Raw genomic sequence first — 18,279 nt, 5'->3', positions numbered from 1 at the left:
GACACATAACACACACGTTCGATTTGAGTCAACTTGGCTTTGATACTACTAAATATGACATCCTTTATGCCTATGTCAGTACCAATATTAAGAAAAACATAAATTCAAATAAGTCTCATGTAACTATAAAATAACGGAAAATAGTTTCTTATAACTACTAATTAAAAGTCACGTGGTTGCATATCACCATTACAAGTTTAGAATAACTAACATGAATCCAAAGTAATTAATATGAATCCTATCTTAAAGGAAATTCAAAGAAATCAAAGTTCTAATAGAAGCATCTCGATGTCACATCCTATCAAAGTACAACATGATGATGTCCTACAAGGCTCATGTCTCATCACCTGCATCATCGTCATGATGATCATCACCTACAAAGCATTCAATAAAAGTACAACAAAAATAAAAAAGAGTGGGAAACATCTCACCTTAACATGTGTATGTATAGAGAGAGGATTGTTAACATACTCTCACATATTCTTTAGTTAGAGTATGTCAGCAACCTACACCAAAATTTTAAAACAATAAAACCAGTAAATTTTTTTATTTAATTAATTTATATTAAGGATATTATACTAATTTAAAACTTAATTTATTTTAAAAAAACCATTTTTCTCTCTCCTCTTAACTCCCTTCTTTAACTCATTTTCCCTCTTTTCTCTTGTCTCTCATAATTTCTTTTTCTATTAATAAATGATAACATTACGTCAATGTTAATAGCAAAAATTTTGGCCACTTTGGTGTTTGTAGTGAATGCAAATATAGTAGATGAGTTTATGCAAAAGCAAGTTAGATACTTGTTGGTTCTTCTAGTTTCAATTTTAGTTTTCTTCAATTTATATTAATTCAAAGTTATTTTAAAGAGACAAAGGATGACGTGGATGTAGTGAAGAAAAAAAAAGAACAAACATTCTAGTAAAATGAAAGAGGAGAGAGAACTAAATAGAGGAAAAAAGATAATGAACGGAACAAGAGAGAGAAATGAGTTATATATTTTTTTTAAAAAAGAATAAATAATTAGTTACTATATTACCCCAATAGTAAATTTATTAAAATACAAGACTTTGTTTGGTCTAAAATTTTGTATTGGTTACTAACAAATTCTAACTGAAAAATTGGTGAGAGTTTATTAACAATCCTTATATATATATATATATAAAGAGAGAGAGAAAAAAACACTATGAATAAATTTACTTAAACTTACTTTGTTTAATCATTCATGTTTTAAATCAAATTTTAATGATTCAACCGTTAAGTTTAAAATTCTTAATGCATAAATCAAATTAAAATTTTTTTGAAAATTTTAAAAATTATTTGATACTTTTTTTTATCAATTTAAATCAACATATAAAATAATTTTATAATTATCCGTCAATTTGAATTAAATTAAATATAAGAAAATTTATTTAAATTTTTTATTTTCAAAATAAATGTTTGTATATCTGATAATAGTCGTAAGGGTGTTATAACATAAACATAATAAAATTTTGAAAATATGAAACTCCAATTGTGTCATCACATTAAATTCTTCATTTAAAAGCTGAAATAAAGACATACGGGAAGTCATTTGCAACAAAGAGGCTAGCTTAGCCTAAATTATTAACACCTCGGACCTTGGTGACTTTTGAAAATACTACAACTTCATAAGCTGAAAGCCTGAAACTGAAACCATTCCAGAAAATGAAAAAATCCTCTCCAAGAAAAAGACAATCCTTTCTTCAATCCATTGGCTTTATTATGTACTGAATGACCACTCAAAATGTGTATGGAAAGTACTTGTCTTGATCCCCGGCCAATCCTTTCTTCAGCAGAAAAGTATTGTTTTGAATAGGTTCCACAAGCTGTCTCACGTATCACAGGACTAGACAATTATTCCCAGAACATTTCAGTAATAAGGGAAACGAGGACTTGTAATTACATGATCAAGAATGTCTAGTCCACAATCTTACCCGTGCCATGGTGCATGAGGATCCTAAGTACATGCACTTTGTATCAACAACGTAGCTGAAAATATGTTTAATAATCAACTACCATAAAGACCGTCAACTACAAAAGCCAGAAATCCTGTATGAGTGGTACCATATTGTAATTTTAACAACAAAGATCAACTTTGCATTACTTGCTGGCATTGTGAATCTGAAGGCTGCTCTTCATCGAAATTTCCTCTCCAGAGGATTATCTGCTCATCCTTGAACAAGATAGGGACACATGGCACTAAATCCTGCAGTAACATGTACACCATTAAATGCTCAAGCACCACATGCGCATTTTAACTTCAACATAAAAACAGAGAAAACACTGAATTTTATGATTCCATAGACAATTAGACATACCCTTAGCTTCACTCCAATCTTTTTGCAGTCACTTGTTCCCACATGTGTACAGTCCAGTCTCACAACCTCCTGAGCCTTCAAAGCTTCCCTCACCCTCTCCACCACATTCACATAAACACCATTTCTAGCTGAATATTGAACCACAATTTAGCATCTGTACCAATCCAATCTTTGAACTAAATTTGGACCAAAAAGCAAACTTTTGTAAGCCTCTACTACACTATAATTCACTTACTGAGTTTCATCAGAGGATGTGAATTCAATCCATTGTTTCTCATTTCTTTTGTTTCCTCATATGTCAAACCCTCGATTACATTCTTCACAAGCCTAGGATATATAGGTGCATAAGGCTTCCACAGCATGAGAGGAATAACTGGACGGTTCTTAGGATCATAATTTCGTCCTCTGTACAGAAGCAGTATATTAATGTTGCGGTAGATAACTTTCCCACCAGACTTGTCCTGTGGACACAGCAACACACACCTCAGAGGAAAAGAAATGCATTCTGGGAGTTTAGATCAGAATCATCAACGTATCAACGTTTTAAAGGTTCAAAACAACAATGTTGACCTCAAGGTGGAAGCAAACATTGTCCATGTCAAGAGTTGGCACACCCAAGCACTTAATCCTCACAGCTTCAGCCTTCTTCCAATGGTTATGGATGTCATCCAACATGTTGTGAGTGACTCCCCCCTTCCCTAGCACAACACAAAGATCATTAGCTAATTGCTTAAGAACTCATCTATATAAAATAAAGAATTTGACTCCTCTAAATGCCCTTTTAGATAGAAAAGTGAAGCATCATAACTCTTAGATAGTGTTTGGCTCAATTTTTTTAGCTTAAAACTGTTAAAGTTGAAGTTAGAAATAAGAACTTCCAAAGTAAAATTAAAGTTGTTTGATAATTTAAAAAAAAAATACATTAAACCTATAGCTACTTTAAAGCTAAAAGTTATTGATAAATAATTTTATAAATTCTCTAATTTTCGTAAAAGTTCTTCCTTCTCTCCATCCTCTTCTTCTTTCTTCTACACTGTAGTCCTCCACCATCACTCAACCCAATAACCCTGACTACCAATGCCATTAAAGATAGTGCCAACCACAAATCTCGTACACCTATATTTCTGTTTGAAACTACCACATAAATTGAATGTTAACTTCAACTCTAAATTTTAAGTTTGATGCCCTGCAATTTGTTACAAATTTATTTGTATTTAAATTTAAATCTTATCAGAATTTTGGCCGTTAATAATCAACAGCTACAATTCCTTACTTTTTTTTCCAAAAGGTGCAGCCCTTACTAAATCAAATCAAGTAAGTTCAATAACCTCAATTTAAAATAAGCACATAAACTCCCAAATTAAGTGGACAAAAACATAAGAAAGAAAAATTGATACGAGTAACAGCAATAATAAACAAAAAAAAAAAACAAATCATTCACATAAGCAGCCAACAGACGTTTTACAAGAATTTAATTAGCAAGCAGTACATTAAGAGTTTAAAGATTTTTTAAACTACAATCCAATCATAAACTGTCATGTATGATAAAATTACTAAAAAAAAATTTGTGATAATTATTTTAAAAATAATTTCTAATTAATTGACAGAATCAGAACTAAATTCATTTTAGGTTCACATTTTCCCCATCTTCAAGCTTTTCCACTAGCATATCCAACATTGTACTAACACCGGAATCTATACCATCTACATAAAGCAGATTATCCTTTTTGATAACCACATTATTTTAGACAATTTTATCCTTAAAATCATCTCTCAAATTACTTTCTTTACTATTTTTCTCAAAACCTACTCTTGTAACTACAACTAAACAAAAACTCGTCACATCCACTTACTATTAACCACTCACTTTCATTTTCTTTTATTACAAATACAGGAAGTGTCTTTAATGCACCAGTATATACAAGGAAAAATTCATGGTCTTTAAAGTGTTACCTTACTCCCTAAAACAAAAAATGCCAAATAAATCCTTAATATCAAATAAATCTCTAAATTTAACTATTATTCAAATAGTCAATTTAATTACACTATTCTTTTTAAAATATTAGACTAATGTAATTATCAATTTACAAATTTATTTATTAAATTTTAGTTTCAGGACAAATATAACGTCTATTAAATGTAGGAATCAAAGTGACAGAATTTTTTTAATTATTTTTTTAAAAAAAACTTTTGCATTTTTGTTCTTTCTTGTAACAATGATAATAGTTGAGAGAAAATTAGAAGATACCCAAATTCATTTGCCTGGAACAGTCACTGTGACGGTAGCGTTCGACAAGCTCCGCCACCTCCTCCTCGCTAAGCGGCGCTCCGAGGACCCTTTCTCGCTCCCCCTCGATTCTCTTCCGGTCCGGTTCGTGGTGAACCGGGGCGGAAACACCGGTCCATCTCCGGTCGAGGCGGCCCGGCCCAAACGGGGAGAATTTGGGCGATTCGCGGAAGCTGATGGGCCGAACGGACGGGCCGGTCTCCGAATAAGAGTACCTGAAGTCGAATGGAAGCTCCGATTTAAGAGGAACTTTCGGAGCTTCGTTTCTATCGTTTTCGGAAATTTTCTTCTTCTTCGCTTTCTGCGGTTTCGGAGAAGGGGAAAACGGCGGGTCGTACAGGTCGCCGGAAATGAAGTGGCGGAGGAAACGACGGTGGACGAGTGGTAAACGACGCCTCGAGAAGCAGAAAATGTGGTTCCGCATTACGCGAGGTTGGAGCAAAACGCGTCGTTTTGGTTAATGAAAGGAGCGTAACAACGCGCGCAATTGTGCAAATATATAACATAGCAATGGAAATGTGTTAAGGAAAAGTATTGAGTGTTATATGTTTTAGACCGAAATGCTTACAAGAATCAGAGTGGCGCAGCGGAAGCGTGGTGGGCCCATAACCCACAGGTCCCTGGATCGAAACCAGGCTCTGATAGGGTTTTGTTCTTTTTCTCACTTTTATTAGGTAACTATGATAAAAGAAAAGTAAAACTGATAAAACAAATTAATTTCACTTTCTTTTACGTTTGGATATTGGATTAACCCTTTAAAAAAAATAATTAATTCCTACATTAACCTAATAATTACATTTCTCTGACAAAAATAATATGTTTTTTTTTTTTTCTTTCATTATCTGTTTGAATTAATCATGAGAAAAAGGTGAAATCAATTTAAAATCAAATTTTTTATTGCTTTTCGTTTGAATTCCTTCTGTAAAGTGTGATTTATAAATTTATTTGATAATAATATATGATAAGAGATATTTTAAACTTTTATATTAACTTTTTATATATAAAATATGAATTATTATCTTGTACAAGAATATTTTTAAAAAATTTTCTTTGACGATAGAATTTTTAGACACTCTTTCACTTTTATATTTAATTGAATTTTATAATTATTTATAATTTAATTTTTAATTTTATAAAATAAATTATTAATAATTAAAAATAATATTATAATATCATAAATTTAAAATATAATTTATATATTTAAAAATATTTATTTGTTCAAAATTTTAAATATAATTTATATATTCAAATATTATATTTATTTATATACATAATTATTTTTAAATTTTAATTATACATATTAAACATTTAATCTGTATATTCTCTAAGCTAAAATACTAGTTTACTAGTTTTATATAATTTGTATTCTAGCATATAGATATATCCCATTTTCAAACTATTGATTTGATTTATGCAAGACAGTAAATTTATTTTACTTTAGTGGACTTTTATGCTATCTTTTTCTTTTAAATCAATCGTGATTCAATTTAATTATAAATAATAATAATATATTTATTTCTTAATATAAGTACAAAATGCAAATAGAATTTTAATTTATACATAATACTAACCGATGATTAAAAATTAATTCTTTTCGACAACCTATTTAGGAAACTCAAATTTGAAATATTCTTTATTTTTTATGTATTAAAAATTTAAAATAGTTTTTTTTTTCACAAGTAATTATCACACATCCAATGTGCATTATCTACCATATTAAGAATGTATGAAAATATATGCGTACAGTATAGACAAAAAAAAAAAAAAGATACTTATAGAATTGTAAATATTTACAACTTATGAAAGAAAGTGAATTTATCAAAGATTTTAGTAACAAGACTTTTGAAGGTTGTGACCAAAATTAAATTATTTGGTGAAAAATTTAATGATTAAAGAGTTGTGGAGAAAATCTTAGTGTATCTTTCAGAGAGGTTTAAATCCAAAATCTCTTCTCTTAAAGAAAATAATTTTTTTTATCAAATATCAATTATATAACTTGTGAATGTTTTGCAAGCGATTAAACGAAAAAGATCTTTAATGATGGAAGAAAATGCTAATTTATGGCTTCAAATTCTTTCCTTAGATTTAACACCTGCATTATTTATGTTCTTTCACTCCCTCAGCACTCCTCTTGTAACTTATCTCATGCCTCTTTTGCAATTTCAAGAGTCAAAATCTTGACAAATACATTATTATGTAGTGTTGTCTATATAATAGCAAGAACTTTTCCTTCTTTTGTCACATCATCATTATGACTCTTCATTTAAGCTATTATTGGATTTTTAGTAATGGAGTAATGGAGTAATGGAGGTGAATTACTTTCATTTTTCATTATAACCCACAAACTTTGAACTCTGACATAAATCCTCATTTTTGCCATCCCCAAGTGATAATTTTCACCAACAAATATAGGAAGTAAAGGTAAAGAATTATTGTTGGAAGACATTTTTGTATTTGAAGGTTTTTTTTTGTTTTTTTTGTTGTTTTTTTTTTTCTCTCGCAAGCTCTTAAAAATCAATGAAACTCTTGATATCGGAAACAAAAAATGAAAATAAAAGATATGACTAAAACAAATATAGAGATTCAAATTAAAAAATCTACAACATCACACACCGAGAGTATTTACAACAAATACTTAAATAATAAAACTGACTAACCTCTAATTAGATAAAACAAACAACAAAATACGACTAAGCTAAAAAGCAAATATTACTTACCTACACAACTTACTTTTCCTGATCATTAAAACTTTTAACCAAACTTACAAGCAAGAAAACTACAAAGATTTTAAAATAGTTAATTATCACAGTAAAAAAATCTTAATCGCCAACAATTACAATATCTTGAGTGGGGTATATGCTTAAGAAAAAAACATGTACTCACTCAAAATATTTTGAAATTAATACATACATTATAGCATTGAAATTTGGGCTATATATAAGTGTCGGTGCCCTACTTGAGTTGAAGGGAAATGGATCCTCTCCAGTGATATTTTCCCTGGATCGGATCCTATTCATTCAATAAATTTTACTATAAAGTAATAATTTAATAAAATTAAGGGTGGGATCTGAACCCTTGAAAATCTCAAAATAAAAACTCAACATCAGATTATAAGTGCAATAAAAGAATTATTGAAAAGGAATGAAAGCACTGGTTTCTATAATAAGAAGCTATGCTATATAGTCTACAAAGAATTTTCGCTATACACAGTAACTGCTACCATATATGATACACAAAGCAGACTATAAATTAACACTGTACAGCCTCAAAAGGCCAAAAAATAGGTATACATTTTTATTGATCTGCCCAACTTCACAGCCAAATGATGCTTTGGTTGTGTGCACCACGCCATTACCATGGAAGTTAAATGGATGTAAGCAAAAGCAACATCACTTTCTGGTTGAGAAGAGCCAGTAAGCAATTCCATAAATATAGGCACATAAAGGTGGCATACACAAACTACATCATTTGACTGTTGAAAGAAGAATATGTCAAAATATACTATCCATGGTTAGTGACACTGTCTCTCAAGTCATTATCCTTAGCTGCCAAGCGAGCTGTCGGACCAACAGTTGTTGGCCGCAATGACACTTGGCGCACCATAGCGACAAATTCAGGATCATTTGTCTTTCCCTCATGCCTTATCCACTGTACCATTTCGTGATACATGGGAAAGAACCTCATCTGTATTGCTGAGAAAGTGAAGTATGGGATAAGTGTTGTGATCGCCACAAACACTGTAATAATCCAAAAGGAAGGAGATGGAGCAAGAGTTTCAATGAAGACTTTGTAAGCATTTTTTGAAAAGCTGGGAGACATTGCTCCATAAGCTATAAGGAAAAGGTACCAAAGAGCAATAGAGCCCCAGATCAAAATATGTTGAATCAAGGTGAAGTAATTTATAGCAAGTGCCATCTGCAAGTTCACAACCCAAACCACACATGTAAACATCGTTGCTCCGAGTATATCTCTCCCAGCAGTTCTTCCCTTCTCATCAAATGCTTGAATCTCCATTGCCTTTGTGCAGAAGAAAAAAATTATTATAGCACTAATAAAGCCATTGAGCATCCAGCTGAGTATTCGACGCCAGCTAAAGAGGACATTCTGCACGCCTTCTTGATACAACATAGGAAACTGCCATATTAAATGCAAATAACATCGAATGATCATCAGGTAAGTGTACCAGGAGCCCCAGATAAAAGTAAATCAATGCATACTGTTTTACTTTGGACACAGTCAAAGGGGGCTTATTTATGTTGTAATATTATATATAAGTGACTTCTGTGTTTTAACATTATTGCTACCCTCTACAATGTGCATCCTAAGTGATATCATCATATCAATATCATGATGCAACTAAATGCCACTAGGAAAGAGTAAAATCTAAAAAACAATTACTACTGGTTGAATTAGTTCTAATAGTAATGTAGATGTAATCATATGAATTATTGCTATGCTAGGCTTTGTTAGCTTTTTTATGGTTGGTTCTCTCTACTCTTCCATCAATCAGCACACTATTTTTTTTTTTTTACAACAGAATAAGGAAAAATATCATTTCATAACAACTATAAGAAACGGAATAGCATGCTGTAGAATGAAAACTAACAAAAAGCTTACCCTCAGACAGTACCGAGAAGACACATCCTGGTCAAAGACCCCGAGAGCAATCACAGGAAGTGATGAAAACAAGACATTGTAGAGAGACAAAAACCAGTCATTGTATGCAGGTTGCCCAGAGAAGGATGCATACACCTCATATAAAAATAAAGTAAAGCCAAATGTGATGTTCTTGTAGAAAAAGTAGCATATCTGTCAGAAGAAAGAACAAGTCATTATAAATACCAAAAGGTTTCAGATTATCAAGAAGAAATAACAAGTCAATATAAATATAAAAGGCTTCAGATTATCCTTTATGGCATATGAATAAGTTTGGCAACTCTTGAAACAGGTTTAGCCATTTAGAATTGTTTAAAATATCCAGACATAAATTTAGGTTTTTTTTTCTTTCTAGTTTTAAGTTTAACTTGCATTCAAATAAATTTTTTTAAACCAGGTCTTGTAAATTCTAATTTAAATTGGAAAAAATATATATATACTTATTGACCTTTGGATGAATGACCTAAGATCTAGCTGAAGGAGAAAAATGGGAAAATGGAAGATTTAAGAACTAGTTTTATTATAAGAACCAACTTTTTAAAATATACCCAGTTACCAAACCCCATATATTTAAAAGATGGTGCCGCTGCACTTTGATATCTATTTTTGCAAACTTCCCAAAATCCCCATAATCTTTAGAATGTTTCTATGTGGGTATAAGAGTGGCAATACCATTGATGAGATCCTTCGGTAACACCAATGTCCATGTACAAGAAGTAATCTTTCCAAATAACGAAACTGTGCAATTGCAATATCACTAGACATAACTGCCTGAGAGAAAAGATATGAGAAGGAACTCAGAAAGTTGTAATAGAAAATAGGAAGCAATAACAAATTAAAGAACAAAACATGAATAGTTGATCAATTTTCTGATTACCTGCATTCCTTCAACGCCACTGATGCCAACCCCTATATCAGCTTCTTGAAGCATTCCCACATCATTAGCTCCATCACCTATAGCTAATGTAGTTTTTCCAGTTCCAGATTTGACTAGTCTGGTGACCTTTAAGACAGGAACCAAAAAATATTACTTTTAAAAGCTAACCGAAATCATTGTCAGAATTGAAACAAAAATGAAGACGTGATATCAAATAGAGAAGAAACACAACAGATTGAAACATACAAGAGCCTTCTGCTTCGGTGACGAACGGCAGCAGATAACGGATGCACATCGAACTGCAAGGTCTAGAAACATATTCTTTGTATTGTCCTCTAGGGCATAAGTGAGTGATTTTCCATCAACAATTAGAGCAAATGCTTGCTGAGGGGTTCCTTTGGAGGCAGTAAGCTGTTGAGCAGCTTCAGATATTTGATAGCGGATACTTTCTCTTGAAGCCTAGTAAATGAATCAGCGTAAAAACATCAGAAACTCAACTCTTAACTCTGGTTTTATTAAGATACTTACACACCAAGCAATACATTCCAACACATTAGACAGGCAAAGAAAGGTTTTAATGTGTAAAAACAAAAGGAAAGAAACAGAATAACAGAATCTATTCATGGTACTTCTTGCATCTTACAAACAAAAGTGAACAATGCCATGCAAATGCAGTTTTGGAATTACTAATATCACTCTGTCAAGATGCTTGGTTAGCAAAACTTGAATGCAAGAATTCATGACATATAAGTTCAAATCGCCAGCATGCATCAACTCTCCATGTAAGAAGACCATATTGGTATATTATAATAACATAATCACTTTGTTAACATCCAATTACACATAGTATGCAAACTACATCATTATATATAAAAACTAAAGGTTGCAATTTATTTTACCTTGGCAATGGCCACCTTGTCTCCCGCTTTCTCCAATGATTGAATTTCTTGAGTTTCCAAATGAATAATAATCTGCTTCATTCCTTGTCTAAGTAAACTACAAGAAAAACTGCAATTGTATATTGATGTCAGACATATTAAGAAGTATTTCTAAAGCTGAAGCCAATGTTAAGAAGGTATAATCACTAAGTATACCCAATATTGATCGCAGTCTCCATTTTATCCCCAGTCAAAACCCAGATCTTAATTCCGGCCTGGGCAAGCTTGTCAATGCAATTAGGAACCTAGAAAAGCAATATGGGAAGCATCATTTCGAATCCAGTTTCAGCTGATAAATTTACATATCTAAACATTTCTTTTTCCTAACTCACCCCATTTTGGAGCTTGTCCTCTACAGCAGTGGCACCAAGAAGAATTAGATTCCTCTCAATCTTGTCTGATACTTCCTCAATCAGTGTGTCCCGATCTTCACTAACTGAATTTTTTGCTTGAGAAAATTTACTATCAAACTCCTTGTATTGGTTTTCATCAAGTTCACGATATGCCAGGATCAGGGTCCTTAGACCTGCATCAGCATATTCATGCACATGTTCTGAGGTTTTCTCTTCAAACTCCCTCCCATCCTTGGCAAGCCTCTCAAACATGACACTGCATGAAAACATGACAAAAAGCAGGTCAATAGGGTTAAATGCAAATGTAAGAACTCCAAAATATTATGGTTACATGTTAGTTTATCACAAACCTGTCAGCCCCTTTACAGAGTAGCAAAATTTTTCCTTTTTCATCTTTCACTATGACTGACATTCGCTTCCTTGAGCTATTGAATTCTAAAACATTGAGAAGTTTGTACGTCCTGAAAAAAGAAATTAGATAAGTGTATATATGATGCATTCTGCATTCTTTGGATTCCAAAAAGCAGTAGGACAACAATATTTGCATTAGGAATAACGCATTTTAAAAGTTATTTTAGGAGTTAGCATGCAGCATTTGTAATAATGTATAATGTGAAATCTATAATTTCAAACACCATGACAAAATACAAGTGGAAGAGATGGCTAGGGAAAAAAGTTTAACCAGTTTTTCATCCACATTAACTGTTAAGATGTTTCACATCAGTAAGAAATATGGCCAAAATATTCCTTAGAAGGCTTGGAAAATACTCCCCTTCTTGACCTATCTTTAGGGGTCAAGTTAGGACTAGCCCATTTCTAATTTTTAACTAAATATTATTTCCACCATTTATGTTTTAAAACAATATCAAAACATCTGTTGAATCCACATATCTATAACTCAAATTCAACTACTACGTAAGCAGCTTCAGTCTACTTGGTCAGTCATTCTAGGAGTTGAAAAATATCAATCAGACTCAACATCCATGTGCAACTAAGGTGTGCTAAAAGTGATCGCATTTAAGGCGGCCTTCCAACCCTCCCTTTCACACCCAGGGCTACCAGCCTTGGAGTGTGGCAAATGCAGATTGCCTAACAATGGATCTAGGATCAATTCTGATACCATCTTAGTAATTGGGCTTAGGATCTCATTCAACTTCACAAAACCAACTTGTAAGATGAGGATTTTCCATGTTTGATAAATTCTATTTAAATCATATTTTTAGTTAATGTGAGACTTAACCACCATTCTTGAGGCTGCAATTAAACTATCCTCCAAAGAGGTCAGTCACAACTAAGGCAGAGTAGGGGTGACCATAACTGAGGCAGCTTTTAAACAAAAACTTCTATGGAATCCACAGATCCAAAACACTAATCCACCTATTTTGTAAGCAACTTCAGTCTATTTGGTCAGTCATTCTAGGAGTTGAAAAATATCAATATCAAACTAAACATCCCCGTGCAGCTATGAGCCTACAATCTATTGACTAGATCAGCATCAGAATCTAAGAGTAGCTACTTCCAAACACTTCTTATTGAAATTAGTGTCTGTTATTACAAGACTTGTTAACATGCAATTGCATGTGCGTTTTTCAGTGAGATTTCTGCTTAAAACATTTTTTGTTGTTGAGAACTGAAGAATGCAGCATTAAAAATCTGTGGCTACTAAAGAAACAAATAAATTCATAAAAACTGACCTTTCAATTTTGTCACCGGAAACTGGATCTAATTCATACATTGACAAACTAGTCTGAGTCCTTTTATAGAATTCAAATCCAATTTCTCTCGCTGCAATTACGAATGCTGATTCATCTGGAGATTCAGTCTCATATGAGACATTTCCTGTCTCTTCATCAACTTCTGGTATGGCTGTATGGCAGATAGCCAACAAGCGAAAAAATTTCTTGATAATATCTGCATTAGTCTCATTAACCCATTTTCCATTCATTATTCTTTCATCTGTAAAGTTAAAACCTTTGATGGGTACATTTCGGTCGGGAGATTCCCCTAGGTTGTCAATCAAAGCAGGACCATTTTTTCTACTCATTGTCCTCTCAACCTCCGTAACACCACGACCATAAGCTACCCCAGCAATGGAACATTTGATGAACTCCATCGAGTTGCAGGTCAGAGTTCCAGTTTTATCAGAAAGTATTGTGTCAACTTGGCCAAGTTCCTCGTTCAAGTTTGAAGTACGGGCATGGGCTGGTTTGTCTGCATCTTCATAGTACATATGGATATCTTGATTGATGAAGATGCTCTGAAGGACTTTGACAATTTCTATTGAAACATATAATGAGATGGGAATGAAGAAACCATATAACATTAAGGCTGTCAAACAATGATATATAGCAGCAGCAGGTGCTCTTTTAGGATCAAAGAAAATTGTAGAATCATCTGGTCTTAAATACCACCTTTTCATCACTCCGTTGTCCAAGTCATCTTTAGTTGTAAAGCCAAAGAAAATAGATCCAACAACTGCCATTAGAAACAAAATGCAAAACATGAAGTAGATAACCCTATCCATCTTCTTCTCAACCTTGCTTCTCTTTGAAGGGGGGTCAGTGGAATTTTGAATGACCTTCGTGTCATGACCAGTGAAGATGACAGCTCCAAATACATAATCTGTGTTACGAAGTTTAGAGTCTCTCAAAAGAAGTTGTTGAAGAGAAAGGGGATATTGTTGTTCTTCATACTCCATGCTCCCAACAAATGAATATAGATTTGCATTTGGATCTTCACATTTGACTGTAGCTTTAAAATCACCGAAATGAAAGTCCTCGTGAAAGGAAGAGGTTACTTCCAACCCTTGTTTTAACTTCAAATTTGTCTCTCCATCCAAGTTCATAGTCTCTACATAGCAGACTGCATCCTCATAACAGGATGAAAGTAATAGGAGGTCTGCAGGGAAGAATTCATCCTTCATTATCTTCACTATATGCCCTACCTTCAGATTCTTCCACTCAGTATATTCAAAAGTTCCATGTCCTTTATGCACTTTAACTCTTCTATTATTTACTTCAATATCCTGCAGCAGGATTCCACTAGCTAGGTTATAAACTCCAACAAAGCAAATCATTATTGCTTTAGTTTCTCTTAATATAAAATATAAACAACTAATGCTCTATTACTTTAATTTCAAATAGATATTTAATTAAACATAAAAAAAATTGAAAATCATAATCATATTAGCTCAGACAACAGGAATTCAAACGCAAGGAAATATTATGGCAGAAAAAAAAATTATAGACACTATTTTGCCCTTTCTGGTTTTTGATCAAAATGTCATTTTATCAAATTATTAAGAATTTTCAAATCTTGCATTAAATTTAACTTGGAATCAGGGACATAATGTTAACAACTACTGGATTATGAACAAAGAATTTAATAATTGCATCAAACAAATCATGTTAAGGATCTGAACAAAGAATGCAGAATCTTCCATAAACTGACTGCCATACTGTAAAAGGAAATAAAGAATCCTTTTATAACCAATAACTTTCACCAACATAAAAAAAAAAAAAAAAAACTCAACCTTTCAAGAAAACCACAAATTTCTTTTAAAAATTACTGATATTCTTCAAGCCATGGGATCCTCTCTACCCGCCACACCAAGCATTGTTTACAGACACTATAAGTTGCTAAAAAATATAAATCAAATCAAATTTAAGAGGAGAGACCAATTAGATTCGTATGGAATCCACACAGTTGTGCTGCAGGGTGGAAGACAAAAAGGTTCAAGCACTTCACTGTTAATAAAATTAAACTAAACTCTAGCCACTACGAGTATAAACAGAATGGAGTACCTGCTGTTTCCTTCGCCAATCTTCAATAGCCTCTTTGATCATAGTTGCTATAGTAATAACAATCAGAGGAAGGATAGCACTGACAGCTGTATAAGGAGCCAGCTTAGTGAAGGCCAAGATGCCAGTTACCAAAAAGAAGAAATTGGCCACCCTCCTAAACTGCTCAAAAAGTGACTTAGGTAAGAAAGTAACAGCATTATACTTTGTGGAGCTCACAGAATTATCAGCATAATTCCTTATCCCAGCCTCAAAGCTCCCTGGCTCATTGCAAAACACCACCCTGGAATACCCTCTCTCTCCAATATGTGAATGATCCACCTTGAGAGATTGCTTCCCACAAGCAAATGAATAGATCTTGCTAAGACGCAACTTCCTTCTCCTTTCACCCCTCATTCTTCTCCTCCCCAAGTCTACCATTCAATCCACCAATATCCACAACCACAAAGAAAAAGCCCCAAGAGAGAAAAACTACTGCCTCCACCCCAAAACACCTCCCACGAAAGACAACTACCAAAACTAACCACCTCCTCAAGTACTTGTCAAACCCAAACTCACTCTCAAGTTTCAAAACAAAATAAAACCCTCAATGCACCCCAGCCTCTTCAACCACAACCACTATTCAATACCCCAGAAACTCAAAACCCCTCTACCCAATTAAGGGTCAAAGAAATTGAAGAAAACAAATCAACCCAAAAATAAAAAATAAAAACTCTGATCACAGAAGAAGAAGGTTACAAAAGCTGACACCAAAATAACAGAAAGGTTCAGAGATGCTAGAGAATATAGATATATCTACTGTCAAGGAAAAGCAGCAACGTGATATTTGTGTATATATATGCAGAAAGCAGAAAACAGAAAACACCCAGAAACAGACACGTCAAAGGGTGCCTAGAAAACCGGTCAAGGAATCAGCTTGGGAACAGAATGTTCGAGGAAGCCAACGACGACAATAATAACAACGAGTGAAAAATCACCATGTTTGATAATTCCTCAAAGTGTGAAACAAGATGAATAATAGTAAGGTGAAAATGGTAGCGGCGTTGAACAAAGACTTGGATTGGATCTCGCATTATGCCGTGGACGCGCATTACCCTTCCGAAGAATTCAAACTCGTGCCACTTTTCCACAGTGCCATGGGAAAATGATGCATCCAAAAGTTCAATGAAGGGGAAGAAAACTCGAAAAATAAAATTAATAATATTAAACAAGATGAAAACGAACGTAGAGACTAGAGAGAAAGAGAAAGATTAAGCTGTGTAGTTAAATTTTTAGTCGTTTTTTTCCTCTATTTCGCGGGAAAGCTATGGAACTCGTCAATGGTGTTAGACAAGTCTCTCTCTCTCTCTCTCTAGGAAGCTTCACAGCTAATTAATGCACAAAAGAAGAAGAGACAAGACAACTTAGTAAATAACGTTTTTTTGGTGTATAACTAAGTAAATAACTAATTTTATGCAATGTTTGGTGTAATTCGAAATAATAGAAACTAATCAAGCACCCGATAATAGAAATACAGACAAGAAGCCAAACACGGGTTTGACTTTAAGCAAAATTGGAAAAAGAAAAATAATTGGGTGCATAAGCAAAATTGGATTTGGTCAAGGGTCTTAAATAGTACTATACTAAGGTATAAATTAATAAGCATTGAATGAAAAGTATTTTTTTTCCACATAAATGAAAAGTATTTATTCATCTGAATCCAGAAGTGGTGTAAAAGTATTTAGTAACAATAATCTATTTTTTTGTATAGTTACTTTTTTAAGATTGCTTTTAAAGTAAGAGAATCCATTATTGCATGCAAAATAGTAATGAAAGTTAACATTATTGTCTATTTTTAAAAATGAACTAACAAAATTAACATAATCGTAAGATTCTTTTCCATATTTAATTGTTGTAACTATAGTATAACTGGCTATTAGTTTTATCTTTAAAAAGTTAATGAAAATCAAGTGTATTTGAATGAGAATATTTTTTGTGATAAAAAGTTTTTAAGAGATGAGTTTTTTATATAAGTTGTTAATTTAAGAAAATTATCAAAATCATATATTGTGAAATAGATTCTCTAATTTTAAATGTAAAATTTGGACTATCCTCATTTTTCAATTAGAAATTTTCATTATTTTATCTCCTCTATTAAGACTTATGAGTTACATTTCACATGCAACTAGCCAACAAATATATATTTTCAATTATCTTAAATTACATTTTTATGTTTATTTATATAATTTCTTAATTACATATTAATTTCAATTTCCTTTTATACTTGTTATAAATCTGAATTCTTTTTTTTAAAAAATAATGTTTGTGAGAATTATCCTTCAACAATATTATTTTTAGGAGAAAAAATTAAACAAGTGTAGCATTGTATGTGTTTAGTTTTTTAATTAATTACATGTGATATATGATTACTTGTTGTTACTATTATTGTTTTAGAACTTTGGAGGTCAATGGGAATTCATGAGAGTTAAATTGTTTTTAAGGTAGTTTTGGTTAAAATTAAGTAATTTCATGTTAAGGTAGGGTACATAAGTTTTTTTAATACATGAACTTCATAAGTTCATGTTTTAAAAATATTAGAGAGAAACTAAAAGAAAAGTTTCTTGGAAAATCCAAAGACTCTTTCTCTCCTTTCTTCTATTAAATCAAATCACCTCTTTTCTCTTCCTTACAGTTGAATTTGCTTGATTTGAAGTTAGATGAAAAACACACAGAAGGGGGGTTGAATGTGTGTGAACGAAGGATTTTAAAAACGTTTTCGTAGAGGTGCCACTTTCCATCTGAAAATAATATTTCAAGTGTAAGATTGGTAAAAAAAACTTGCATCCGAAGATCTATTGTCTGTTCGAAAATGGTTTCCTTGTCAAACAAATATAACTTTATCTAAATATTGTTTAGAGAATAGGTAGTATTGGACAAAGTTTCTTAGTGTGATAAATCAATATAAGTAAAATTGCATTTCTAAAATTAAATAACAGTGCACAGAGTTTTTATATTGGTTCACTCGTTCTGAGCTACGTTCAGTCTCCTTCAAC

At 32.5% G+C, this 18,279-nt stretch overlaps 2 protein-coding genes and 1 non-coding gene across 6 annotated transcripts; 1 reads left to right on the top strand and 2 right to left on the bottom strand.

The window, feature by feature from the left end:
- Positions 1 to 1,510: 1,510 nt before the first annotated feature.
- On the bottom strand, positions 1,511 to 5,101 carry LOC109790211 (RNA-binding CRS1 / YhbY (CRM) domain-containing protein). 4 transcript variants are annotated; one of them, XR_014430669.1, is made up of 7 exons: positions 4,585 to 5,101; positions 2,907 to 3,034; positions 2,572 to 2,797; positions 2,337 to 2,464; positions 2,123 to 2,224; positions 1,953 to 2,049; positions 1,511 to 1,864 (listed from the first exon to the last, which is right to left on the bottom strand). XR_014430669.1 is itself a non-coding variant. In XM_083066783.1 (7 exons), exons 1-6 carry the CDS (start codon positions 5,045 to 5,047, stop codon positions 1,996 to 1,998), a joined length of 1,059 nt encoding a protein of 352 aa, XP_082922909.1. In that variant the 5' UTR covers positions 5,048 to 5,101; the 3' UTR covers positions 1,511 to 1,864; positions 1,953 to 1,995. The 4 variants fall into 4 exon arrangements, 3 of the variants coding, with proteins under 3 accessions (XP_082922909.1, XP_029125449.1, XP_020204915.1); XM_083066783.1 differs by having other exon boundaries at positions 1,953 to 2,007; XM_029269616.2 differs by having other exon boundaries at positions 1,511 to 2,049.
- Positions 5,102 to 5,195: 94 nt separating this feature from the next.
- On the top strand, positions 5,196 to 5,267 carry TRNAM-CAU (transfer RNA methionine (anticodon CAU)). The gene has a single exon. It is a non-coding gene; the product is annotated as a tRNA-Met (tRNA).
- Positions 5,268 to 7,751: 2,484 nt separating this feature from the next.
- Positions 7,752 to 16,642, bottom strand: LOC109790207 (putative phospholipid-transporting ATPase 9). The gene is made up of 11 exons (XM_020349321.3): positions 15,251 to 16,642; positions 13,142 to 14,472; positions 11,798 to 11,908; positions 11,427 to 11,703; positions 11,251 to 11,339; positions 11,056 to 11,164; positions 10,403 to 10,615; positions 10,157 to 10,282; positions 9,952 to 10,050; positions 9,241 to 9,432; positions 7,752 to 8,757 (listed from the first exon to the last, which is right to left on the bottom strand). The coding sequence occupies exons 1-11, from the start codon at positions 15,665 to 15,667 to the stop codon at positions 8,125 to 8,127; spliced, it is 3,597 nt and encodes a 1,198-aa protein (XP_020204910.2). The 5' UTR covers positions 15,668 to 16,642; the 3' UTR covers positions 7,752 to 8,124.
- Between the last annotated feature and the right edge of the window lie 1,637 nt (positions 16,643 to 18,279).

This window comes from Cajanus cajan, chromosome 11 (genome assembly GCF_000230855.2).
Source record: "Cajanus cajan strain Asha chromosome 11, NIPB_CcT2T_4, whole genome shotgun sequence".
NCBI lineage: Eukaryota > Viridiplantae > Streptophyta > Magnoliopsida > Fabales > Fabaceae > Cajanus > Cajanus cajan.
The sequence above is the reverse complement of the archived record's forward strand: the minus strand, read 5'-3'. Positions and strand labels throughout refer to the sequence as shown.